At 41.8% G+C, this 26910-nt stretch overlaps 2 protein-coding genes across 10 annotated transcripts in view; one reads left to right on the top strand and one right to left on the bottom strand.

Annotated features, from left to right (window-relative positions):
• NPAT (nuclear protein, coactivator of histone transcription) overlaps window positions 1-19999 on the bottom strand; it is a 67553-nt gene extending 47554 nt beyond the window's left edge. The window contains exon 1 of one of the 5 annotated variants that reach the window (XM_004052077.5): window positions 19594-19999. In XM_004052077.5, the coding sequence (XP_004052125.5) occupies window positions 19594-19630 (37 nt within the window). In that variant the 5' untranslated portion in view covers window positions 19631-19999. Of the gene's footprint in view, window positions 1-10140; window positions 11116-11154; window positions 11281-19593 lie in introns of those variants that run through there. The other 4 variants (XM_055355461.2, XM_063693504.1, XM_063693502.1 and 1 more) reach the window with 4 other exon arrangements.
• Window positions 20000-20021: 22 nt separating this feature from the next.
• ATM (ATM serine/threonine kinase) overlaps window positions 20022-26910 on the top strand; it is a 140265-nt gene continuing 133376 nt past the window's right edge. The window contains exons 1-5 of one of the 5 annotated variants that reach the window (XM_063693500.1): window positions 20066-20329; window positions 22088-22250; window positions 24694-24795; window positions 24875-24987; window positions 26274-26419. In XM_063693500.1, the coding sequence (XP_063549570.1) occupies window positions 24724-24795; window positions 24875-24987; window positions 26274-26419 (331 nt within the window). In that variant the 5' untranslated portion in view covers window positions 20066-20329; window positions 22088-22250; window positions 24694-24723. Of the gene's footprint in view, window positions 20330-20801; window positions 21963-22087; window positions 22251-24693; window positions 24796-24874; window positions 24988-26273; window positions 26428-26910 lie in introns of those variants that run through there. The other 4 variants (XM_063693499.1, XM_031015936.3, XM_063693501.1 and 1 more) reach the window with 4 other exon arrangements.

Genomic DNA, 26910 nt, shown 5'->3' on the forward strand with positions numbered 1-26910 from the left:
ATGATGTAATTACTCGTTTTGCACTTCCTAAACACCTCCAGAGTGATAACGGCCCTTCCTTCAAGGAGGCTGTCACCCGGGGGTCTCAAAGGCAGTAGGCATACAATACTATCTTCATTGTGCTAGGAGACCACAATCTTCAGGAAAGGGAGAAAAGACATGATATTATCAAAAGGTACCACAGAAAACTGTCTTGAGAGACTCATCTGCCCTGGATTACTTTTCTTCCCAAAGCCCTACTACATGTCAGAAACACCCCTTCAAAGCTGGGTTTAATTCCCTTTGAAATGATGTACAGACGACCTTTTCTCACCAATGATTTCTTCCTAGACCAAGAAACCTCTGATTAGATTACACGTATAACATCTTTGGCCCATTTCCAATAGGAACTGAAACAACTGTCAGAGGCCCAATTCTGTGAACTAGGGCCATCTCTATTCAACCCAGGGGACATAGTACTGGGTAAAGGCACTTCCTACCCTCTCTCCCTCTCTAGGTCAGCACTGGGAGTGACCTTATACCATACTTCTTTCTACTCCTATGGCAGTAAATGTCACTGGAAAATATTCTTAGATTCATTATACTCGAGTAAAGGCCTGGGAAAACTGACAGAATTATCTCTGTTGACCTGGAACAGTACCCAAAGTACCAGTGTGAAAAAATCAGAGACCTCAAGCTAAATGACAAAAGGTTAAGTGTCATTAACCTACCATGGACATCCTCCTTATAGTCTCTCCTAGGCTTGCTCTTCTCACCCTTGTTCTGTTCCTCACAATGCATCTTTGCCAAGGACCCCTTAATCCTGAACCCCCAAGGGATTATATACTCCCCTAAACAGTTATTTTTCTTCTAAAGTTTAACTGTCCCCATACAAGATTTAATTTCTTTCACTAGGGTGAAACAGCTCTAGCCATAACATTGTTTCAGCATGTTTAGTCTATTTTGCTCCTTATTTCTGTTATCTTTGGGACTACATTTTTCCCTTCTAGCTCCTCTTTGTATAATACACATATTTGGTCCATGTATATTTAACCTCCTTGTAAAATTTGTTTCTTCTCAATTAGAGATCATTAAACTCCATATGGTCATGCAAATGGAGCCTCAGACGATGGCTCCCTTTCACTGGGAACTCTTAGGCCTCTGAGAGAGATCAGACTGCTGTTTTTGCAAAACAGCACCCCGCCAGCAGAAAGCAGCAATTGTGGTCATTGTCCTTATCCTAATGGCAGTTAGATGTACTTCTTCAGAGGGAGGACTGATAGCAGCAAGAGACAAATTCCCAGGCAGACAGGGGTGGGTCCATGGTGAAACCCAACATTCAAGTCAAAGACAGCCTGAAGCCTGAAAACTGCATGCCAGTTCCGGACAGAGTCCACAACTAGAATGAAAACTTCCTCGATGCCTAAGGCCAATCCAATGATGCTTTTTCCAGGCCCGCCCACATACCACTCAACATGCACTCCCACATTCTGAGCCCATAAAAACCCTGGACTCAGCAATACGTGGGGGTTACCTACCTTTGGGACCCCTATCACACAGAGGGTTATCCACTTTGGGTCCCCTCTCATGTTGAGAGCTGTTCTGTTGCTCAATAAAAATCCTTTTCCACCTTGCTCAGTCTCTCAGGTCCATGTAACCTCATTCTTCTCAGATGCGGGACAAGACCCTGGAACCTGCCGAACCTGCAGAACCTGCCGGTGGGAAAGGGGCTATAACACTGTAGCCCTCCTGCCGTCTGCCAGGAGCGGACAGCCACCCCACATGACAGGAAGCAGTGGCAGGGCCAAGCAGGCCCAGGAGCCACAAGCCAGAGTGGGGCAGTGGGCCTGAATGAGCTATAACACAAATGAGCTGAAACACATCCCCCTATCATTCGCTGCCTTGTGGATGGCACGAAGGAGACAGAGTTGTAACAGTCCTTTGATCTGAGGAATGGAAACAAATCCAGAATGATGAAAAGTGAACAGAGTCTCAGAGACCTAAGGGATGCCATCAATTTTACCAACATAAGCATAATGGAAATCCTAGAACGACAGAAATGCCAGAAAGAATATTTGAAGAAATAATGTCTAAAAACGTGCAAATTTGAGAAAAAACTTAATCTACACATGAAGGTAGCTCAACAGTCTCTAAGTAGGATAAACTAAGAGATCCATACCCAGACAGACCATAATCAAACTGAAAATACAAAGACAAACAAAATCGTGAAAGCAGTGAGAAACAACTCATCACATACAAGGGTTTCTCAGTAAGACTGACAGCTGATTTCTCACCAGAAACCAGAAGTAGTGAGATGATATTCAAAGACCTGATGTTTACTTTGATTGTTGAAGAAAAAAGATAAAAAACTGATAGCAATAAAAGGTCAACCAAGAATTTTCTTTTCTTTTTGAGACAGGGTTTCACTCTGTTGCCCAGGCTGAAGAGCAGAGGCACCATTATAGCTCACTGTAGCTTTGAATGCTGGGGCTCAATCGATCCTCCCACCTCAGTCTCCCAGGTAGCTGGGATGACAGGAACTCACAACTATGCCTGGCTAATTAAAAGAAAAAATTTTTAATAGAGATGGTGTCTCACTATATGTTGCCTAGGTAGGTCTTGAACTCCTAGCCTCAAGCGATCCTCCCACCTTGGCCCCCACAAAGTGCTGGGATTACAGGAGTAAGCCACCACACCCAGCCTCAAGGAAGAATTCTATATCTAGCAAGACTCCAAACTAAAACTTTAAAAATTGTATGTTATCAGATAAACAACTAAAAGAATTAGTTGCTAGCAGATTTTCCCTGTAAGAAATAATAAAGGGGGACTCCTTCAGGCTAAAATGAGATGATACTGGAGAGTAACTTGATAACAACATAATATAAAGCAGTATACGCTAGGTGCAGTGGCTCATGCCTGTAATCCCAGCACTTTGAGAGGTTTAGATGGGTGGATCACTTGAGGCCAGGAGTTTGAGACCAAACTGGCCAACACAGCAAAACCCCATCTCTACTAAAAATACAAAAAAATTAGCTAGGTGTGGTGGGACTTGCCTGTAATCTCAGCTACTTGGGAAGCTGAGACATGAGAATCTCTTGAACTGGGGAGGCAGAGGCTGCAGTGAGGCGAGATCATGCCAAGGCATTCCAGCCTGGGCGACAGAGCGAGACCCTGTCTCAAAAATAAATAAATAAATAAATAAAAATAAAATAGTATAAGTGTTTGTTGTATGTAAACTTTCTTCCCCAACTCTGCTTAAAAAGATAACTGTACACAACAATATGGGCATATAATGTATGAAGGTGTAATTTATATGACCTTAAAAACATGATCCAACTATATGCTGTTGTCACAGGATCCTTAGGGTGTCGCTTTTCCAGTTCGAAACCTCTGTGGCTAGTGGTGCCTTTGCCTGAGTTTTGCTAGGGCCTGCTGGGCTTGTTCCGCCCACTTGGCCAAGCAGGCTGTGTTTGGCTCATGCTACTGGGCCTAATCCCATGCCTGCTGGTGGTGAGCCAGGCATGAAGCAGTGAGGGGTGTATGAGTGAGCTCAGCCACTGAGCATAGTCAGGCATGTTGGATGCAGTGGGGCGGGCATATCCAGGCACTGGCTCCCTGTGAGGTTGCATCTGGATCAGACATACCACAGTGGCTTCCACTGTGGGTACTGGGGAACGTAGTGGCACCCTGAAGCTTGGAGACATCAAGAATCCCAGAGCCCCAAAGAGGGTGTCACAACCCTGGTTTGGGGAGCTCTTAGGTCTGGGCTCCCCAAAGGGCCTCAGCTCTTCTTTCCTTCTCATTGTCTGCAACGTGGTGAGCAAGGGGGCATGTTTCAGCCCTGTTTTACTGATCTTTCAGTCCCGCCTTTCAGTGGGTCCCATGTTATTATCCTGTGTCCAGGAAGAATGAGGTTCACAGTCAACTGGAAGGTGCGCAAGGCGGAGAGGAGCTTCACTGAGTGACAGAACAGCCCTCAGGAGACCTGCAGTGGGTAGCTCCTTTCCGTAGGCAGGTCGTCCCCATGAGTATCCAGCTCTCAGTGGAGAGGATACCCACAGTGGGAAGCTCCTTTCTGCAGTGCCTTTCTGTGCAGCAGGCAGGTCATCCTGATGAGTGTCCAGCTCTCAACAGAGAGGAGACCCACAGTGGGTAGCTCCTTTCTGCAGGCAAGTCATCCTGACGAGTGTCCAACTCTCAGTGGAGAATAGAGCTGCAGTGGGTAGCTCCTTTCTGCAGGCAGGTTGTCCCAACAAGTGACCAGTTCTCAGTGGAGATGAGACCCACAGTGAGTAGCTCCTTCTCACAGCTGGTAGTCCCAACATCCCTGTGAGTCTGGCTGAGTCTGGGGTTTTGATGGACCTCAAATGGGAGTAAGTATGTGCTGATGGGTCCATGGACAGCCATGGGTGGGCGCAGAAAAAGCACCATAAATTCTCACTCTGGGCCATGGATCTGCAGTCTGGCCCCCTGGCTTTAGCTGTCTCTGGCTCGAAGGTGTGGCTTCACCAGGGGCCTGCCCCTTTCCACCTAGGAGACCATCTGCCTCCTGCCACCATCAACCTGACATCCAAGGTGCCCACGGTGCTTAGGCTGTTCATGCCAAGGGGCAGGCCCATGCCGAGTTGCCCTCAGCCTCACCCTTGGCCTCCCTCATGTGCTCATCAGAGCTCAAAGTCCAGAGGGGGACTGAGGCAGCATGAGGCTGGTGTGTTGGCACTGCCCCTAGTGTGCACACACCCAGCCAGGTCCCGACAGCAGCAGGCTCAGCCTCAACTTTACTCTGAAATCGGAGTGGGCACCGGGAGCAGGGAGAGGCCAGGCAGTGGGAGTAGGCGCTTCCAAGCCTGCAGGGAAAGGGGGGCTTCCCGGGCCCCCGAGAGTGCAGGGATGCCTGCTCCACAGCTGCAGCTGCACCTGGGAGGGCAGGACTCCTGCCCATCCAACTTGGAAGGGGACAGGGCACCCATCTGTCCCCAGCTCCCGCTGCCCTGTGGAGCACACAGCCCTGGCCACACCTCCCGTGCTGCAGCCGGCGTCTTGGCACCAGGTGCTGGACTGATTCAAAGACACAAACAGGGTGAAAGTAAAAGGATAGGAAAGATTACTGGATTATACCATCCAGTAATCAAGTAAGACTTAAAGTTGTTATGTTAGTACAGGTTGAGTATCCCTTATCTGAAATGCTTGGGAACAGAAGTGTTTCAGATTGCTCTCCCTTTCAGATTTTGGAACATTTGCATTATACTTACTGGTTGAGCATCGCTAATCTGAAAATCTGAAATGCTCCAATGAACATTTCCTTTGAGGATCATGTTGGTATACAAACAGTTTTGGTTTTGGAGCATTCTGAATTTTTGCATTAGGGATACTCAACCTGTCTCAAAGTAGGTATTAAGACAAATATTGTTACTAGAGACAAAGATAATGACAAAAAAGGTCAATCCACAAAAAGATAACATGTCTGGGTGCAGTAGCTCACTTTGGGGAGGCTGAGGTGGTAGAATCGCTTGAGCCTAGGAGTTCAAGACCATCCCGGGAAACCTAGTGAGAACCCACCTCTATGGTTTTTAGAAATTAGCTGGGCTTGGTGGTGTGCACCTGTAGTTCCAGCTGCTCTGGAGGTGGAGGTGGGAGGATAGCTTGAGCCCAGGAGGTCGAGGCTGCAGTGAACCATGACTGCACCACTGCACTCAAGCCTGGGCAACAGGGTGAGACCCTGTCTTTAAAAAAAAAAAAAAAAAAAAGAGAGAGAGAGAAATAACACTTATAAACATAAATACACCTAACTGAGCCCAAAGTATAAAGCAAACTCACAGAAGGGAAAGGAGAAACAGATAATTCAACAATAAAAGTTGAAGGCTTCTATAACACACTTTCAGTAATACATAGAACAACTAGGCAGAAGATCAATAAACAAACAGAAAATTTAAACTGTAAAGCAACTAGACCTACCAGATATCTAGAGAACATTCCAGTCAAAAACAGCATAATACACATTTTTCTCAAGTCTACATGGAACATTCGCCAGGGCCGACCATATATTAGGACATGAAATAAGTGTCAATAAATTTATGAGATGCAAATAAAGCAGTGCACAGTGGAAAATTTACAGCTATAAACACCTGTATTTAAAAAAGAGATGCCAGGCATGGTGGCTCACGCCTGTAATCCCGGCACATTGGGAGGCTGAGGCAGGCAGATCACCTGAGGTCAAGAGTTCGAGGCCAGCCTGGTCAACATGGTAAACTCTGTCTCTACTAACAATATAAAAAATTAACTGGGTATGGCGGCAGCCGCCTGTAATCCTAGATACTCAGGAGGCTGAGGCAGGAGAACTGCGTGATCCTGAGAGGCGGAGGCTGTAGTGAGCCAAGACTGTGCCACTGCACTCCAGCCTGGGTGACAGGGCAAGACTCCATGTCAAAAATAAATAACTAAATAAAATAAATAAATAAATAAAAAGATAAGCCAAGCATGGTGGCATACGCCTATAATCCCACCTATTTGGCAGGCTGAGGCAGGAGAGTACCATGAGGTGAGGAATTCAAGAGCCTGTGTCTAAAAACATCTCTTTAAATTACGTAGGTGTGCTGGCACGTGCCTGTAGTCCCAGTAGTTCAGGAGTTCAAGGCTGTAGTGAACTATAATCGCGTCACTGCACTCTAGCATGGGCAACAGACTGAGATCTTGTCTCAAAACAAACAAACAAACAAGTAAACAAAAACCTTAAAATTTAAAATCAATTACCACATTGGGCCAGGCACGGTGGCTCACGCCTGTAATCCCAGCACTTTGGGAGGCCAAAGCAGGCAGATCATGAGGTCAGGAGATTGAGACCATCCTGGCTAACACGGTGAAACCTCCTTTCTACTAAAAATACAAAAAATTAGCTGGGTGTGGTGGCAGTCGCCTGTAGTCTCAGCTCCTCGGGAGGCTGAGGCAGGAGAATGGCATGAACCTGGGAGGCAGAGCTTGCAGTGAGCGGAGATTGCGCCGCTGCACTCCAGCCTGGGGAACAGAGTGAGACTTCATCTCAAAAAAAAAGAAAATTCAATAACCACATCATCTACCTTAAGAAACTAGAAAAAGAGCAAAGCAGAAGGAAATAAGCAGAGTATACATAAATGAAACAAAAATAGAGAAAAATGAATAAAAACAAAAGCTAGTTCTCTGAAAACGTCAACAATGTTGACAATTCTGTAGCTAGACCAACCGAAAAAAAATTATACTAGATCAGAAAAGAGGGGATATTACTATCAATATTATAGAAATAAATGGGAATGTAAAGGAACAGTATGAACAGTTGTTATCTCAACACTTTAGAGAATCTAGATGAAATGAGTGATTCTTAGAAAGACCCTCATGTAGTTTAGATGTTGCTCCTGCTAAATCTCACCTTGAATTGTAATCCCCAATGTTGGAGGTGGGGCCTGGTGGGAGGTGTTTTGGCCACAAGGGCAGATTCCTCATGCCCTGGTGCTATCCTTGAGATAGTCAGTTCTCACAAGACCTGGTCGTTTAAAAGTGTGTGACACCTCTTTCTCTCTTGCTCTCACTCCTGCCATGTGAGAGGCCAGCTTCCCCCTTCACCTTCCGCCATGATTGTTAAGCTTCCCAAGGCCTCCAGAAGGCAAGCAGATGCCAGCACCCTGCTTCCTGCAAAACCTAAAGAACTGTGAGCCAATTAAAACCTCTTTTCTTTATAAGTTACCCACTCTCAGGTGTTTCTTCATAGAAACACAAGAACAGACTAATAGACCCAAACTACGAGAACTGACTCAAGAAGAAACAGAAAATCTGAACAGACCTATAACAAGAAATGGAATTTGTAATAAAGAAACTCCTCACGAGGAAAAGCCCAACTGGGATCAAATGCCCTCACTGGTGAATTCTACAAAACATTGAATGAAACACCAATCCTTTACAAACTCTTTTTGAAATAGTAGGAGAGGACTTCTCAACCCATTCTTTTAGACCAATATTGCCCTGATACCAAAACAAGAGAAAGACGTCACAAAACTACATGCTAATAATCCTTATGAAACTGGACATGGGAGCCGGGGTCAATGGCTCATGCCTATAATCCCAGCATTTTGGGAGGCCGAGGCAGGCAGATCATGAGGTCAGGAGATTGAGACCATCCTGGCCAACATGGTGAAAACCCATCTCTACCACAAATACAAAAATTAGCTGCGCCTGGTGGTGTGTGCCTGTAATCCCAGCTACTCGGGAGGCTGGGACAGGAGAATCGCTTGAACCAGGGAGTCAGAGGTTGCAGTGAGCCGAGATCACGCCACTGCATTCCAGCTTGGCAACAGAGTGAGACATCGTCTAAAAAAAAACAAAAAGAAACAAAGTGAACATAAAAGTCCTCAACAGGGTGGGCACAGTGGCTCACGCCTGTAATCCCAGCACTGTGGGAGGGTGAGGCAGGAGGATTGCTTGAGCTCAGCAGTTCCAGACCAGCCTGGGCATAATGGCAAAATGCCATCTCTACAAAAAATACAAAAGTTAGCTGGACATGGTGGTGTGCACCTGTGGTCCCAGCTACTTGGGAGGCTGAAATGAGAGGATCACTTGAGCCTGGGAAGTCAAGGCTGCAGTGAGCCATGATTGGGCCACTGCACTCCAGAACAGGTGACAGAGTGAGACCCTGTCTTCAGGAAAAAAAAAAAAAAAAACCTTAACAAAATACTAGCAAATCAAGTCCAGCAACATATAAAAACAGTGATGCACCATGACCAAGTGGGATTTAATGCAGTAATGCAAGGTTGGTTGAATAAAAATAAATCAGTGTAATATACTATATTCCTAACATAAAAGATGAAAGTCACGTTATCATGGAAAAAGAACAACTGAACAAAATCCAACCAATCTGGGCAATATAGTGAGACCCCCATCTCTGCAAAAAATGAAAAATTTAGCTGGGTATGGTGGCACGTGCCTATAGTTCCAGTTACTTGGGAGGGTGAGGTAGAAGGATAGTTTTAGTCTGGGAGGCTGAGGCTGCAGTGGGCCATAATCATGCCACTGCAGTCCAGCCTGGATGACAGAGTAAGAACCTGTTTCAAAAGCAAAACAAAACAAAACAAAACACTACCAAAGAAACCAAAAAAAAAACAAAATCCAACACCGTTTCATGATAAAAACACTAGAAATAAAAAGAAATTTCCTCAACCTGATAGAGTTATCTATTAAAAAAAAAAAGCCAAGTAACATCATCTTCAATGGTTTAAAATTCAAAGCTTTCCCCATAAGATCAGGGAAAAGGTAAGAAGGTCTGTTCTTGTCATTTCTATTCAACATTGCATGTATCCTCTAGCCAGGGCAATTAGGAAAAAACTTGAAATAAAAAGCAACCAGGCCGGGTGCAGTGGCTCACACCTGTAATCCCAGCACTTTGGGAGGCTGAGCTGAGCGGATCATTTGAGGTCAGGAGTTCCAGACCAGCCTGCTCAACATGGTGAAACCCCATCTCTACTAAAAATACAAAAATTAGCCAGGCGTGGTGGTGCATGCCTGTAATGCCAACTACTCAAGAGGCAGAGGCAGGAGAATTGCTTGAATCCGGGAGGCGGAGGTTGCAGTGAGCTGAGATAGTGCCACTCCACTCCAGCCTGGGCAACAAAGCGAGACTCCGTTTCAAAAAGACAAAAAAAAAAAAAGCATCCAGATTGGAAAGGAAAAAGTCAAGATTACCCCTATTTGCAGATGACATGTCTTATATAGAAAATCCTAAGGAAGCCATAAAAAAAAAAAAAAAACTATTAGAGGCCGGGCACCATGGCTCATACCTATAATCCCAGCACTCTGGGAGGCCAAGGCAGGCAGATTGCCTGAGGTCAGGAGTTCGAGACCAGTCTGGCCAACATGGTGAAACCGCGTCTCTACTAAAAATACAAAAAAATGAGCCAGGCATGGTGGTGTCCACCTGAATCCCAGCTACCAGGGAGGCTGAGGCAGGGGAATCACTTGAACCAGGGAGGTGGAGGTTGCAATGAGCCAAGATGGTGCCACTGCACTCCAGCCTGGGCAACAGAGCGAGACTCTGTCTCAAAAAAAAAAAAAAAAAAAAGGAGTTAAGAAACCTCCCTGGGCGGGGCATGGTGGCTCATGCCTGTAATCCAGCACTTTGGGAGGCCGAGGCCAGCAAATCACCTGAGGTCGAGAGTTCAAGACCAGCCTGTCCAACATGGAGAAACCCTGGTGCTACTAAAAATACAAAGTTAGCTGGGCAAGGTGATGCATGCCTGTAATCCCAGCTATTTCCGGAGACTGAGGCAGGAGAATTGCTTGAACCCGGGAGGCAGAGGTTGTGGTGAGCCAAGATTGCGCCATTGCACTCCAGCCTGGGCAACAAGAGCGAAACTCTGTCCCAAAAACAAAACAAAAAAAAACAAAAACTATTAGAGCTAATAAATGACTTCAACAAGGTTGCAGGATACACAGTGAACATATAAAAGTCAATAAATCTCAATGAACTACCAAAAATTAAGAATGCAATGCTAGTTACAATAGCATCAAAAGAAATAAAATACTTAGGAATAAGTTTAACAAAAGTAAAGGACTTGCATACTAAAAACTGGAAAACATCACTGGAGGAAATTAAAGACCTAAATCCACGCAAAGACATACTGTGTTCATGGACTGGAAGGTTCAATACTGTTAAAAACTCAATACTCCCAAAATTCACCGATACATTCAACACAATTCCTATCATAATCTCAACTGCCTTTTGTGCATAAATTGACAAACATCCTAAAACTCGTAAGGTAATACAAGGGGGCTGGAATAGCCAAAATAATCTTGAAAATGAAGAAAAAGTTGAAGCACTTACACTTACCAATTTCAAAACTTACTGTAAAGCTACAGTAATCCAGACGATGTACTGGCATGAGGTTAGACACACAAATTAGTGGAACAAAATAAAAAATCCAGACCTTTCTTATTTATCTAGTCAACTCTGAAGCATGGAATCCAGACATTTATGGACAGTTTATTTTTTTTCAGAGACAGAGTCTTGCTCTGTCACCCAGGCTGAAGTAGAGTGGCTCAATCATAGCTCACTATAACCTTGAACTCTTGGGCTGAAGTGATCCTACCACTTCAGCCACCCCAGTAGCTAGGACTAGAGGCATGTACCACCAAATAAATGCCCAGCTAATTACTTACTTATTGGTACAGATGGGGTGTCTCAGTACGCTGCCCAGGCTGGTCTCGCTCCCCTGGCTTCAAGCAATCCTCCTGCCTTGGCCTCCCAAAGTGTTGGGATTACAGGGTGAGCCATTACAGCTGGCCTGCATTTTTCATAACAGTGTCCATTAATGAATGGACAAACAAAATATGGCATATTCATATAATGAAATATTCAGCTATAAAAAGGAATGAAGTACTAATACCTGCTACAACATGGAATAATGCTGAAAACATTATGCTATGTGAAAGTCAGACACAAAAAGCCAAATATTCTATTTCATTTATGTGCAATGTCCAGGCAAGGCAAATGTATAGATACAGAAAGTAGATTTGTGGTTGGCAGAGGACGGGGCAAGGGGGAATTGGAAGTGACTTAATAGTATAAGGATTCTCTTTGGAGTGATGGAAATATTGAAATTACTGGTGATATCTGCACATTATGAATCCATAAATATCCTGGATTTTCATACCCTGAAAAACAACGAAGTTTACATTTTGTAGTATGTGCATCATATCTCAATAAAAAAATATGATTCCATTTTTTTTTTTTTTTTTTTTTTTTGAGATGGAGTCCTGCTCTTGTCACCTGTGCTGGAGTGCAGTGGTGCAATCTCGGCTCACTGCAACCTCTGCCTCCCAGGTTCAAGCGATTCTCCTGCCTCAGCCTCCCAAGTAGCTGGGATTACAGACGCCTGCCACCATGCCTGGCTAATTTTTATATTTTTAGTAGAGACGGGGTTTTGCCATGTTGGCCAGGCTGGTCTGGAACTCCTGACCTCAGGTGATTTGCCCGCCTCGGCCTCCCAAAGTGCTGGGATTACACGCGTGAGCCACCGCACCCGGCCTATGATTTCAAATTTTTAATGTGTCGTATGAGGTTCTACTTGCTTTGTACCCTAATTTCCTCTTCAGCCTGTGTTTTGCCATTCTATCGTTTCCAGCCAAACTGGTCTTTCAGTCCCACAGATACACACTGATTATATTTCAAGGCCATTGTTTATTCTATTTCCTTTGCTTGGGCAGCTAATCTTTTCTTAACCTAGCTATCTTCAACTCATTCTTCACAGTTTAGTATAATTACTCCCTATTCCCTACTATTAAATATTCCCTTATAGGTATTACTTAATACTTATAAGTATTCCCTTACACTTTCCTTTGAAGTACACTTATCTCAGTGCTGGCATAATAGTCAGTATTTGTTAGCTACTGAAATTATAAGTGGGAGCTAAAGGATGAGAACACACGGGCACATAGAGGGAACAATACACACTGGGGCCTATTGGAGGGTGAAGGGTGGGAGGAGGTAGAGGATCAGGAAAAATAACTAATGGGTTCTAGGCTTAACACCTGGGTGATGAAATAATATGTACAACAAACCCCTATGACACAAGTTTACCTATATAGCAAACCTGCACATGTACCCCTGAATTTAAAAGATAAAAAAAAGAAATTATGTCTAACGTCTCTTCCAACTTTATAAGGTTCTACTCTCTTCACCTGGAACTGTATCTTTAACCAGGTCCAACAGGTGAAAAACCTAATAAGGTGGCCTACAAAGTCATTATACACTAAGGTTTTAAAAAGGAAACGGCAAGGATATGGTCATCTCGTTACAGGCAATGCCCTAGCTGTGATTTGGGAATCAACTAACCACTCTCTACTTGTAGTTGATGAATCTGTTTTCCAACCTCTTGCTAACTAATAAGAAGAAACAAACAAATATACAAATCAAAAACCAAAGGCATTGTGTTTTGGAGAAAGCATTTGGATATCTGAAGAAAGCTTTATTTCAGGTAACACGACTTCAATCTTCCTATCATTGAACATCAAACCACAGATGTGAAATTAATTAGATCAAAGATACACTGCAATGTTTTCTTCCCTTTTTGTGAAAACTACCTGGCTGAAAAGTAATTTTTATGATGGCTGGCTTTCTGACAGTTATAATATTTGGAATAGGTGAGTTAGCTGTTACTAGCTTTTTGTAAACACAAAAATTTAAAACATCTACAGACTATTAGAATCACCTTAAAATTAGGACAGTTGGAGCTTTTTCCTCATATGCTTCAAGATTTAGATTGAACACCTCAAATATACTTCCTTTTCATGGTGGAGTTTCAAGTACTTATCACCCTAGATGCCTTCAGTCACTTGGGGACTTCTGATAGATGGTGGTATTAAAATCTACTATAGATTTGCAGTAGATTTTTATCTATCTTAAAGTAGATTTGCTTTCCCCTAGACCATGCATTCTCAAAAGGAGTCATACTGCCCTAAGAGGGTGAAAATTGGTTCTGGGGCAGGGAGGAATGAAGAAAATCTCCCTCTTTTTATGCATAAATCACAGATACACATGATATATAAACATATACAATATATTCATGACACTAAAACATTAAACTTTCGTATGGGGAGGAGGGTCAGGGAAAAAAAAAAAAAGCCTAAGAAGATTCCTTAAAGTTGTGTAATGAAATAAAGGTTGAGAAACAATGCCCCAGACAGAATACAGTGATACACAGTAAACCTTTTTCAGAAAAATATTGTCATTTGTGCTAGCATAACCTGGAAAGGAATCATCACAGATAATTCATGGCATTTCATAAAACATTATACCTCTGTATAGCACACACATGAGATGGGGCTGTTAAAAGCTAGATTACCTCTATAATAAGTGTTTAAGTTATAATGCATCTCAAAATAGTAATATCTAGGATACATTATCTTCTGCTCTTAACAACATGCCCCAACTTTGGCAATCTTGAGTTCTCATTTTAGATTAGATTTGATGTATTCTGGTTTACTTTTGTCCCAAAAGTTCCAAAATAATGTAGTAAATAGTTGACTACTCTCATGTTCACTGATCATTATATAGCAAGTCCTCGAATACCATCATTTTGTTCAATGTTTTTGTTATACTGCTGATGAGGGAAAAAAAATCAATTTCTGGCTGAGGACACTGTATATGTGGAGTTTACACATTTTCCCCATGCCTGCATGGGTTTTCTCCAGGTACACGTTTCTTCCCAAACTCCAAAGACGTGCATGTTGTTAACTGGTGTGTCTAAATTATTACAGTGTGAGCATGAGTGAGTGTACGTGGGTGTGTGAGTGCTCCCTTCAACAGAATGACATCCTGCCCAGGGTTAGTTCTTGCCTTGCACCCTAAGCTGCTGGGATAGGCTCTAGCTACCTGCAACCTCGAACTGGACTAACTGGGTAAGTAATTATCTTGTTTTTATTAATCCATCTTAAATGTATATATAGCTTACATGTATTTCAATGTTTAATATTAGAAGTGTTTTGGACTTTATTTACAAGTGTGGTGATATTTTTGTGACCAAAAATATGCTGAAGAAATTCTTGTATATATCAGTTAGCCTATGGTAAAATTAGTTTGATTATATATCATTTTGCTTAAAGTTGCAGTTTTCAAGAACCTATTGAACCTATTAAATTAGGCCTTACTATATATATATATATGATTAGTATCTCCCTACGAAATGTTTATTTATCATCATTAAGTATCTGACTATAACCAATTCTCAGTCAGGTAACAGGAAATTTTAGGCACAAATTAATTCTAAATCTCTGGTGTTAGATGAATGAAAATCCAAATATGATGAAAATACTGGCTGGGCGGTGGCTCATGGCTATAATCCCAGCACTTTGGGAGGCCGAGGCGCGTGGATCACTTGAGGTCAGGAGTTCCAGACCAGCCTGGCCAACATGGTGAAACCCAGTCTCTACTAAAAATACAAAAATTAGCCAGGCGTGGTGGTGAGCGCCTGTAATCCCAGCTACTTGGGAGGCTGAGGCAGGAGAATCACTTGAACCTGGGAGGCAGAGGTTGCAGTAAGTAAGCCAAGATCTCGCTGCTGCACTCCAGCCTGGATGACAAGAGTGAAATTGTCTCAAGAAATAAATAAATAAAATAGAAAATACAAACTAGGCACTAATCATCTCTTATCAGTATAATACAAATCGTTATTCTACAACTAATATTAGTTATTACTGTTTTTTCCTTTTATTCCTAAAAACCACTTAAGAATAAAAGAAGTGTATTTTTTTGTGTAAACTTACTGACAAAGGTCCCTGAATAGGTAAGAAAGTATGCCTGAGTTTCCTTCTTAACATAATACTATCTTCAGCCTACTTTTATTATAAGTGGAGGTGGTAATGAGTAACTAAATGAATTGAAGGGGAAACAACCAAAAAAGAGAAGAAAGGATAAGATCCTAACTATATGAAGGGTATTTTTTCTTCCTACTTGTAGAGAGGGAAAGATAAAAAGAGAGGTTTAAAGCAAGCAAGAGATAGTAAAGCATGCTATGTGAAAACATCTCCTTCACATATTTTATTATTTCCCTAGAAAGATTAGTAATTTAATGTTCTTTAAGCATGCAAATAATTCTTAGGAAGCCTTACCTTATGTTGTCTTATATTACTAGATCCACAAATAACAGGGACAAGGTTTCTGTCTATAAAGTTACAATTTACTTGGAGATAGAAGATATATACACAAATAACTGTAATGCAAAGCAAAAATGGTAAGAAAATAGAGCTGACTTACTTCATGGGAAGGGAGGGGCTGGAAAAACCACTACTAAGCTTGGAAATTATGTGATGTTTGAAGGTGCAGATGAGTTCTGAAGGATGGTTGGGAATCCCAAAGAAGCTGACAGAAAGTATATATGTAAGCATATTTGGGGAACATGTCCAGTTTGGATGCAGCACAAGGTTTATGAAGGGTAACAGTTGGAGATACAACAGAAAAGACAAAATGGGTAAGGATCATGAAAAGTTTTAGACAGCAATGAGTACATATATTATTAAATAAACAAAGGGGAGTGTCATAATCAGAGCCATACTTCTGCAAATGTTTTATTAAATATCTATGTTTTGCTGATATAAAGGTGAATAGAACCAGCAGCTCTTGACCTGTTAGGGGTGTGTCAGTTCTGGTCCTGTTTGACCTCAAACACGTTCTTGACCCTTCTGTCGCTCTCTACTTTATGACATAAAGCTTGACTCTATATAGGCAATGTTCCCCAAGCTCTTCTGTCAGCCTGCTACTGGCTGGGCTCAGTAAATAGGAAGCACTGGTGGGAGGCTGGAGGGCATGAGGAAGCAGCCATATTTTTCCCCCATTCCCTTTCTGCCTCAGTAGAGTCTCTTCTAAGACTACCACTCCCTCATCAAACAAGTCTTCCACGTTCCGCAGTCAAACCAGCCTCTTGGTTGCTTCCTCTCTCCTCATCCTTCTCATTAGCATAGTGGCTTCCTACTGTTGCTAACCACTGAGATGCCTTAGTTGTAAGCTGCTGGGCGTCTTAGCTTTTCTCTCACCAGTGTAAACGAATTCTCTCATTAAATCTTTCCATGTTAAATACTCAGAATGGTTTCTACTTTTTTTAATGCATGCTGTCTCATACAGAAGGTAACAAATCTATTCAAGAAAACCTTCACAGATGATAGTTTTGGGGACTCCCAGAACTCTTGAAGCTTGTCCATTCATCCATGACTAAGACTACTAATAAAACAAAAAACCAAGTAAGTTTCAAATTGGGAAGATGAAAAAGTTCCAGAAACTGATGGTAGTGATGGTTGCAGAAAAATGTCAATATAGTTAACATTACTGATCTGTACATTAAAAACAAACAAAAACAACAACAACAACAAACTCATTGTTTTGGGCTTTAAGAGCTATACATTTTTAAGTGGTGAATTTTGTTAGTATATTTTATCAAAAAAAGTAAACACACATCTACAATGAGACATGATAAGGTTGTAACAGAAGTACAATGCTATGGCAACATTTAAGAAGTACTGACTGTACTTGCTGAATGAAGTTTCAGAGATCAGGCATGACCTGAACCTTGAATACAAGTGTACAAGGAAGACAAAGAGAAGTAGAATACATACAAGAATATTCAAAGAAACTTCAATTCGTTTGGCATGTCTGCAGCATAAAACAGATGTTAGGAAGTTGAGATCAATCAAGTTGGAGAGGTAGGTAGGATCAGTTCCACAGAGCATCTTGAATAAATGGATAAAAACTGAACTGATGGCCCAGAGGCAACAAACACTTTGATGTATTCTGGCCCACACAACATTTTGTAAAATCCCAGCAAGGCAATAAGGGCTACTTAAGTGGAGTAGTGACATGCAAAAGCCAGAGTGCAGTATCCTGAAGGACAAAAGGTAGGTGAAGAACAGCAACTAAGTGGAATTCATTGTTCTTTGAATAAATTTGACTTGTGAAAGGGTGACACAGAACATAAGACAGAATGTTCTGTTTAATGGGTGTCTAATGTCTAGTGGGGTCCAGAAAAGTGTTTTTTTTTGTGTATTTTTAAGAGTTAAAAAAAAACCTAATTATCTGAACACTAAGGGGAGAAAACTTACTTCTCTATGTTCAGCAATTGGCACAGTGTCTGGAACATATTAGGCACCCAAAGATTTGCTAGAAAAAAACATTATGAAGGGACCAATAACAAGAGGAGCTGAAGATGGCGAGGGGGTACTGATAGGAAAAGAATCAGGAGTAAATAATAAACCTGATATGAGAAAGATATACACGATATATATCTATTTAAGATGTAAAATGATAAACGACAAAAGTAAGAGCATTAGGCATGGGGAGGCTTTTTTGTATTGTATACTCCTGCCCATTTGAAATTTTTAGTAAGAACAGAATTATCTCAACTTTCAGAATAAAAGGTATAGTGTGAAAGCTTCAGGGAGATTTGTAACAACAGTAAATAAAATGAATTGCGAGGACAACTGTCTGGGAAGCCATGACACAAGTCCAAAAGAGAAGTAATGGCAGGCACATTGCGGGATTGGTGGCAGTGAAAATGGAATGTGAATGACAAAGATTTTTAAGATAAGAAAACCATGGCTGGCGTTTTTTGTCCATTAAATGAAAAGCAGGAAGTCAGCAGAGTAGCTGGTTTGTGGAGAAAGAATACTCACAAATTGATGTGAATTATTTCAATTAGAAAATGATACTGCTTTCTCAGGACTTTCTTAACTAGGGGTGATTCTGCCCTCCAGGGGACATACTAGCAATATCTAGAGACATTTTTGCTGATCACAACTGGGTAAGGGTAGGGTGGGGAACGGGTGTCCTACTGTAATCTAGTGAATAGAAGCCAGGAATGCTGCTAAACATCCTACAATGTTTGAGCACAGGATAGCTCCCCACAATAAAGTATTATGAGGCCCAAAATGTTAACAGTACTGAGGCTGAGAAACCATGTTTAAGACTATAGTTACCGAAACTCAACTAGATTACCAAACTGCCAAAACTCAGAATTCTTAAGCAAAAGATTAATCAGACATTAACAAAACATTAAACTTGTCATTAAGTTTCTTCAAAAATGGATGGTGGAACCATTTCCGTTTAACGTTTCCTGCAAAATGTGCTTATCAAGAGCCCTGCGCAAGTAACATTTTTGTGGACAGCGCTGGGCATTTAAAAGAGGCACAAGACAAATGGGTTTTCCGAACAATAAAATAATGGTAGTAATGGCTGTGAATACTATGGGAGGTTTCATCACAGATGCTTGCCATTTACTTTTAGGGACGTCGCATACGACGTCCGTAAATTACTGGCTCGGGTTTTGAGCTTTACCTGGCTCTCGTCCCCTGTAGTAAAATCCTCTTTATTCTTTCAGGGGACAAACAACAACAAAACCCGTCTCTCACACAGACAATACACCCTGACAGACAAGTGACCCACAAACAATCCCTCCTCAAATGAAGGTAAAACTAGGGCCAGAAAACGTTCAACTAATTTAAGGCAATTAACCCTCTGAAATTTTTCGCTGATCAAAGGAACAGGAATTGCTGTTTTAAAATATGCAACTGGCATTTCACACCTCTACACTGGACGACGTATTGCGTGGAGGATGGAGAAGGAAGATCACCCCTACTCCCAAATTCGTAGTTATAAGGGCGGGTTATTAGAAGGGCGCCAGGAAGGTCTCTCTACAAAGATGGGGGGCCGGGGAACTCCCTATTTGCCCTATCTTGGTCCCAACACTGAACCAAGGAAAGTGCGCCCAAGGTTGAAGCACACGCAATCCGTCCGTCATGCAGACAAATGCTCTTTCAGGGGTCCTAATTAAGTGTGGAGGCCTGACTTTCCTTCCGAATCCGCCCCAGGTGTTCCACCCCGAGCTTCCCCTCGGCCTTCCCCTCGCCACGCAGCCTCTGAAGAGAGGAGCATCTACATACAAAGAAGCTTAAACTGCCCAGAACCTCCGAATGACGAATCACCGCCAGTCTCAACTCGTAAGCTGGGAGGCAAAACCCCAAAGCTTCCCTACCCAGGGAAAACCTTTGGCCTCAAAGGTCCTTCTGTCCGGCATAGCCGGGTCCGATAACCCTCCTTCCCGCGTCCGCGCTTACCCAATACAAGCCGGGCTACGTCCGAGGGTAACAACATGATCAAAACCACAGCAGGAACCACAATAAGGAACAAGACTCAGGTTAAAGCAAACACAGCGACAGCTCCTGCGCCGCATCTCCCGGTTCCAGTGGCGGCACTGAACTCGCGGCAATTTGTCCCGCCTCTTTCGCTTCACGCCAGCCAATCGCTTCCGCCAGAGAAAGAAAGGCGCCGAAATGAAACCCGCCTCCGTTCGCCTTCGGAACTGTCGTCACTTCCGTCCTCAGACTTGGAGGGGCGGGGATGAGGAGGGCGGGGAGGACGAAGAGGGCGAGGAGGGTGGGTGAGAGCCCCGGAGCCCGAGCCGAAGGGCGAGCCGCAAACGCTAGGTCGCTGGCCATTGGTGGACATGGCGCAGGCGCGTTTGCTCCGACGGGCCGAATGTTTTCGGGGAGTGTTTTGAGCGCGGAGACCGCGTGATACTGGATGCGCATGGGCATACCGTGCTCTGCGGCTGCTTGGCGTTGCTTCTTCCTCCAGAAGTGGGCGCTGGGCAGTCACTCAGGGTTTGAACCGGAAGCGGGAGTAGGTACCTGCGTGGCTAACGGAGAAAAGAAGCCATGGCCGCGGGAGGAGGCGAGAGGAGTCGGGATCTGCGCTGCAGCCACCGCCGCGGTTGATACTACTTTGACCTTCCGAGTGCAGGGGTAGGGGCGCGGAGGCAACGCAGCAGCTTCTGCGCTGGAAAATTCAGTCGTATGCGACCCAGTCTGTTCTTTCCCCAGACCGCTAATCTCATGCACCCCTCCAGAGTGGCCCTTGACTCCTCCCTCTCCTCACTCCATCTTTCCTGGCCCCTCTCCGGGTTCTTAGCGGACTTGGCCAATAACCTCCTCCTTTTAAACGCCCTGAATTGAACCCTGCCTCCTGCGTATCCTCTTTTCGTGTCACCTTAGGGTTCAGATTTAACTACGCGACTTGACTAGTCATCTTTTGATCTCTCTCTCGTATTTAGTACTTTTAGTCAGCGAGCATGTATTGATATTTCAACTTCAGCCTCGCGGTTAAGAGCTTGGGCTCTGGAATTATACGGCTGGAATTGGAATTCTGTCAGTCGTGTGGCCGCTCTCTACTGTCTTGTGAAGATAAGTGAGATAATCTTGACCTGTGGTGAGCACTCGTGAGCGTTAGCTGCTGTATTTACCAGGTACAGATAAGACAACTACAGTGGATGATAATGTATGTGATAGGGGAGTACTCTGATGGTAGAGGAGTGACTTTGGTTCTCTGCAAACTCAGCCTGAGACTATCAATTCAGTTTGTGGTGAGACCTCGCAGTGTTACCTTGGCAGATGGTAGAAGCCTTCCAGATGGAAGGAAAAATGCGTGTAAAGGCACAAAGTGTAGAAGGACCCTGAAGCTCCAGAGTGAGGCCTGGCATTGAATGAAATATATTTTGTGGGTTTTCAGCTGCTGAAGTCATAGGAATGGATGAGACCAAGAAAACAAAGCTGTTTTTGAGGTATGAGCGGAGGAAGAGATATCAGGAGACTTTCGAAACAGTCATAACGGAAGTTAATATGATCATTGCTAACATTTGCTGTGTTTCAGGCACTGTAAGCATGTATATGGGTCCTTACAGGGACTCATAGAGGTAGGTACTAGTATTGTTTTTCCTTTTATCATTGAGAAACTGAGGTTTGAAGAGATTAGTGAACTTGCTCTAGATTATACAGTTTGTAAGTGGCTGAACCAGGATTTGAACTAATACAATCTGACTACAGAGGCCACACTCCTTAGCACTAGAAAAGAATAGCATGCCAAGGGCAGAGTTATTTCGAGGAAGATGGGATATAAGCGTCATTGTCAAGTTCTGCAAAGGGGTCAACTTGGTTGAGATCTAAAAAGGAACATTGAATTCGTCAATTCAGAGGCTCGTAGGAAGTAGGAAATCTTTATCTTTTCGTTTGAACCTTGAGTGGAACCTAGATATTCTGGATTAATGTATAAATGAAGTTGATCTTTATATGGTGACACTCATACTCTAGTTGACTACCTAATAGTTCCTCTGCCTTCTTTCAGTTCCGCCAACATACTGTGTTCTTTAACATTGTAGAACCCTTTGGCTATGCTAGTCTCCTTCCCTGAAGTGTTGGTCCTCTAGCCCTTTTTTTGATTGGCACCAGTTAGTTCAGATCTTGGCTTTATTATAAACTCCTCTGAGATATATGTTCCCTGACAGTTTATCTAAAATGATTCTCTCTACAGTTATTTTCTATTACTGTGTTTTTGTTTCCTCAGAGGCATACATCACAATTTAGAATTATGCATTGGTTTATCAATTTACTTGTTTATTGTCACCCTGCTGCCCAGATATGACTTCATGAGGGTAGGATTTGTATCTGTTTAGTTCATTATTTGTCTGGCTATAAGTAGTAAATATTGTTTGCATCTATCAGTGAATGAATATCTTCTGTTTATGTAGATAATACTGAACTGTTTTGTTTTCTTCAGAGTAATCGTTAAGAAGCTGAAGGTGAGAAAAACAAGTTCAAGGAAGTCACACCATGGGGAAAAAAAAGTCAAGTTTAGGGCTGCCTCTTCCGGGAAGTGTCAAATCTTTAGTATATTTAGGAATAAAGGTGCCAAACCTTATGGCTCTTTGGATATTGCTAAGGTATTTTCATTGGTTAGATTACCAGTTTCATTTTCCTTATTGACTCAAGAGGGCTTTAAACTGAGATTGAAGAAGTAAGAAGATTCCTAGATAAAACCATAAGGAATGGAAAAACAAAAATGATAATACTTGTCCACAGGAAGTATATAATCAAATGAAAAGAACTCAAATAACAATCTGTAATCTATAGCAGAGTAAAGCGGAAGTTGTAATAGTGTTGGGGGATGGGGGAAGTCAGAAGAACCACCAGTGAATACAAAAGGAGAAGAGAATCAGAGCCATCTGCTAATAAAATGGGTAGTCAGCTCTTTTTGTTTTTTTTGTCTTGTTTTGTTTTGAGACAGTCTCGCTCTGTCGCCCAGGCTGGAGTGCAATTGCGTGATCTCAGCTAACTGCACTTTCCGCCTCCTGGGTTCAAGTGAGTCTCCTACCTCAGTCTCCCCAGTAGCTAGGATTACAGGCACATGCTACCACACCTGGTTAATTTTTGTGTTTTTAGTAGAGACCGGGTTTCACGATGTTGGCCAGGCTGGCTGGTCTCGAACTCCTGACCTCGTGGAATGCCCACCTCGGCCTCCCAGAGTGCTGGGATTACAGGCATGAGCCACCACGCCTAGCCCCGGTAGTCAGCTCTTACTGAGAATATTCAAAGACAGGGCATTCATTTTGTAGGAGACATTCCTTTCTTCATAGGAAGATTGGACCTGGTCTTTTAGTTCCTCCCAATTTTGAGATTCTGTGAGATTGAATTGGGGCAGAGAAACATACTTGATCTTGAAAGATTAAGTAGAATTTAGATGGATGGATAGGAGAAGGACTTTCCCTACCTTTTTACTTCTTGAGATATAGGTATGTGTAGGTATAATATACATAAATATATGTATTTTTTCTCTGTTTACAGACATTCATAGTTTAATAAAAAACTTCTTTGTATTATATAAAGGTTTAGATCAGAACTAGTAAAACAGAATGCTGTTTCTTTTTTTTTCTTTTCTATTTTACTTTAGGTTCTGGGGGTAGATGTGTGGGTTTGTTACATGGGTAAATTGCATGTTGCTGAGGCTTGGTGTACGAATGATCCTGTCACTCAGGTAGTGAGCATAGTACCTGATAGGTAGCCCTTCAAGCCATACCTCCCTTTCTTTCCGTCCCTCAAACAGTCCCCAGTCTCTGTTCTTCCCATCTTTGTGTCCATGCTGAAATGCTGTTCTTACTACATTTTTTTGAAGGACATCAAAAGAGAGTTTGATTATATCAGAAGCCCCCAAAAGAAGAGAGCTACTCAGTGGAATCAAGGCATAGTAAAATATAGTTGATCCTTGATATTTGCAAAGGATACCACCATAGCATAGAATTTCCTTCATTTCCTTTTAAAACAGAAATGTCATTTTACTCCTATTGTTATGTGTTAAATAAGAACCTTAATACCAGTTGAGATGGAAGTGGTAGGCAAAGCTTACTAGCTCTGATAACCTCCTCCTTATCAGCTCCAAAGCATGTTTTAAGCCTTTGGCTCAGCAAAATGACATGTCTCTCCATATAAGCAAGAGTGCTTTTTTTTTTTCTTTGAGACGGAGTCTTGCTCTGTCACCAGGCTGGAGTGCAGTGGCGCGATCTCCGCTCACTGCAACCTCCGCCTCCTGGGTTCAAGCGATTCTCCTGCCTCAGCCTCCTGAGTAGCTGGGACTACAAGCGCACACTACCACGCCTGGCCAAGAGTGCTTTTAAATAGTTCATTGTCAATGTTAAATCCTTGAGTGCTCATTTCCTTATTTACCTGGCTGTTTTCTATTCATCTTTCATGTCTCAATTTAAATGTCATGTTTCTTTGGTCTCAGAGTAATAAAAAGTAAATATACTTCCCCCATCTCCCGCCCCGACAGAGCCTTCCTCTGTTGCCCAGGCTGGAGTACAGTGGCTCGATCTTGGCTCACTGAAAGCTCTGCCTCCCGGATTCAAGCGATTCTCCTGCCTCAGCCTCCTGAGTAGCTGGGATTACAGGCGCGCGCCACCAAGCCCGGCTAATTTTTGTATTTTTAGTAGAGACAGGGTTTCAACATGTTGGCCAGGCTGGTCGAACTCCTGACCTTGTGATCCTCCCACCTTGGCCTCCCAAAGTGCTGGGATTACAGGCGTGTCCCACTGCGTCCAGTGTAAATTATACTTTTATTTTAATCCTGCTACTACTGCAAGCAAGGCAAACATTTTTGTGTTACAGCATTACTTGTATAGATTTTAAGAAAATCTCATTTTAAATACGGAAATGTTAAGAAAAATTATTGTGCCTTTGACCAGAATGTGCTTCTAATTGTACAGTTAAATCTAACTATAAATACTGCAGTATAAAATAATTATATACACATTTTTTCACAACTCTCTCTCTCTCTATATGCATATATATACATATACATATATATACCTATATGTATTTTTTTTTTTACAGACAGTGATGTATGTTCTGAAATTGTGAACCATGAGTCTAGTACTTAATGATCTGCTTATCTGCTGCCGTCAACTAGAACATGATAGAGCTACAGAACGAAAGGTAGTAAATTACTTAAATTCAATTTTTCCTTGAAATAAGTGTGATTAGTAACCCATTATTATTTCCTTTTTATTTTCAGAAAGAAGTTGAGAAATTTAAGCGCCTGATTCGAGATCCTGAAACAATTAAACATCTAGATCGGCATTCAGATTCCAAACAAGGAAAATATTTGAATTGGGATGCTGTTTTTAGGTATTCTATTCAAATTTATTTTACTGTCTTTATTTTTCTCTTTCATATTTATTTCTGTTGTGATATTACTTTTGTGTGTAAGTCTTAACATTTATCTTTGCTTCCTATGTATCATTATGCCTTGCACATGAATTTGGCATTTAATATTTATCCAAAACATAATTTTTAAAGGTTGTTCATATAGAAACTTAAAAATTATAAATTATTTATTCAATAAAATGTTTTAGACATATCTCACTCAAAATTGAGAGAGAATTTCTTTCATTTTAGTTAGTTCACAAGACTTCAGATTAGAGGAAAAAATTATAATAAATGTTTGGATATTACTTTCACACCTTTAAATATTACTCTGATTATAAGTAAATGCTGTGTGTTAAATTGTAATAAAACAAGTAAAAGGAAGATTGGAATACTTGTGTATGAATTTGGTAAAAACAAAAAATACCTCGAACAATGAAAAAACACAACTGATTGCTGGACAGGAGTGGCAAACACGGTTGATGCATTTTTACATTGAGACATCATTTTCAACCTTGAAATCCATTTATAACTAGAAACAGATTGTAAGGATTAGGAAAGATGAATAAAGTATTTTAAATACTGAGAGTATTAAATAAACTAGAAATAACATTTGTAGTCAAGAGGAAGTGTGTATTTAGTTGTCCTTCAGTGTTTATGACAGATTCTGTTTTATTTTTAGCTCCTGTTTGGTATTAGATTGACTGTTACAGATTTGAAAGCATATAAAATGAAACATGCATGCTGTTTTTCCTCTGATTTTCTAGTTTATTTTAAATACCACAAATATAATTATAACCTGAAGATGAATACTATTTTGTATAAGCTGATCTGGTAGGTCAAATATGCACCCAGCACTCCTGGCTAGTTATGAATATCTTCTAGGCAGGCTTCATTTAATGGCTGGCAACATTACCAACTGCCTAAGAAAGAGGTAGATCCTGTACAGAATAACAGAAGGAGTTGAGAAAGGATTGAGAGGGTCCTTACTAGCATTGTAAGCTTTTAATGACAAATTTAGAAAGCAGGCAGTAAAGCAATAGAGTCATAGAAGATTAAGAGCTTTGCAGACCAGACATTAAATTGGTCTTGTAGGAGTTAGGCCTTGAAAGAGAGATTTAATTGTTTTATTTGTTTTCTTCAGCTGATGTAGTAATCTAAGCAAGGTGGTTTAAAAGTTGCTCTTTGTGATGGCATGAACAGCTTTTGAAATTATTATAATTTAAGTATTCAACGAGTTTCTGAAATTGCATTTTGTTTTCTTGAAGATTTTTACAGAAATATATTCAGAAAGAAACAGAATGTCTGAGAATAGCAAAACCAAACGTATCAGCCTCAACACAAGCCTCCAGGCAGAAAAAGATGCAGGAAATCAGTAGTTTGGTCAAATACTTCATCAAATGTGCAAACAGAAGTAAGTGATGTTATAAATTATAAATAAATGGCTTAACAGATTACTGTTGCGTGAATTTTTTTTTTTTCAGATCATTTTAAGGACTTAACTGTTGCATAAGTTTGTTCTAAATACAATAAGATAAAAGTTGAGTGTAAGTACATATAATGATTTTTATTTTTATTAAAAGGTTTTTTTTTAGGGCTAGTCAAGTGAAGCAGTGGGAGTGGAGAAGGAACAAAGAAATCTGTAACTGGTTGTGATCAATTTGTTGTAAACACCACTGCACTCAGGCCAGCCTGATTTTTAATACTACAAGTTCAAATATTTGGGGAAATTTATGCAAGCATAGAATGACAGAAATCTGAGGATTGAAGGGATTTATTTATTTAAGAGATAGGGTGTCGCTCTGTCACCCAGGCTGGAGTGCAATGGTGTGATGATAGCTCACTGCAGGCTGAAGCTTCTCTGTTCCTAAGTGATCCTCCTGTCTTGGCCTCCTAGTAGCTAGG

This window comes from Gorilla gorilla, chromosome 9 (genome assembly GCF_029281585.2).
Source record: "Gorilla gorilla gorilla isolate KB3781 chromosome 9, NHGRI_mGorGor1-v2.1_pri, whole genome shotgun sequence".
NCBI lineage: Eukaryota > Metazoa > Chordata > Mammalia > Primates > Hominidae > Gorilla > Gorilla gorilla.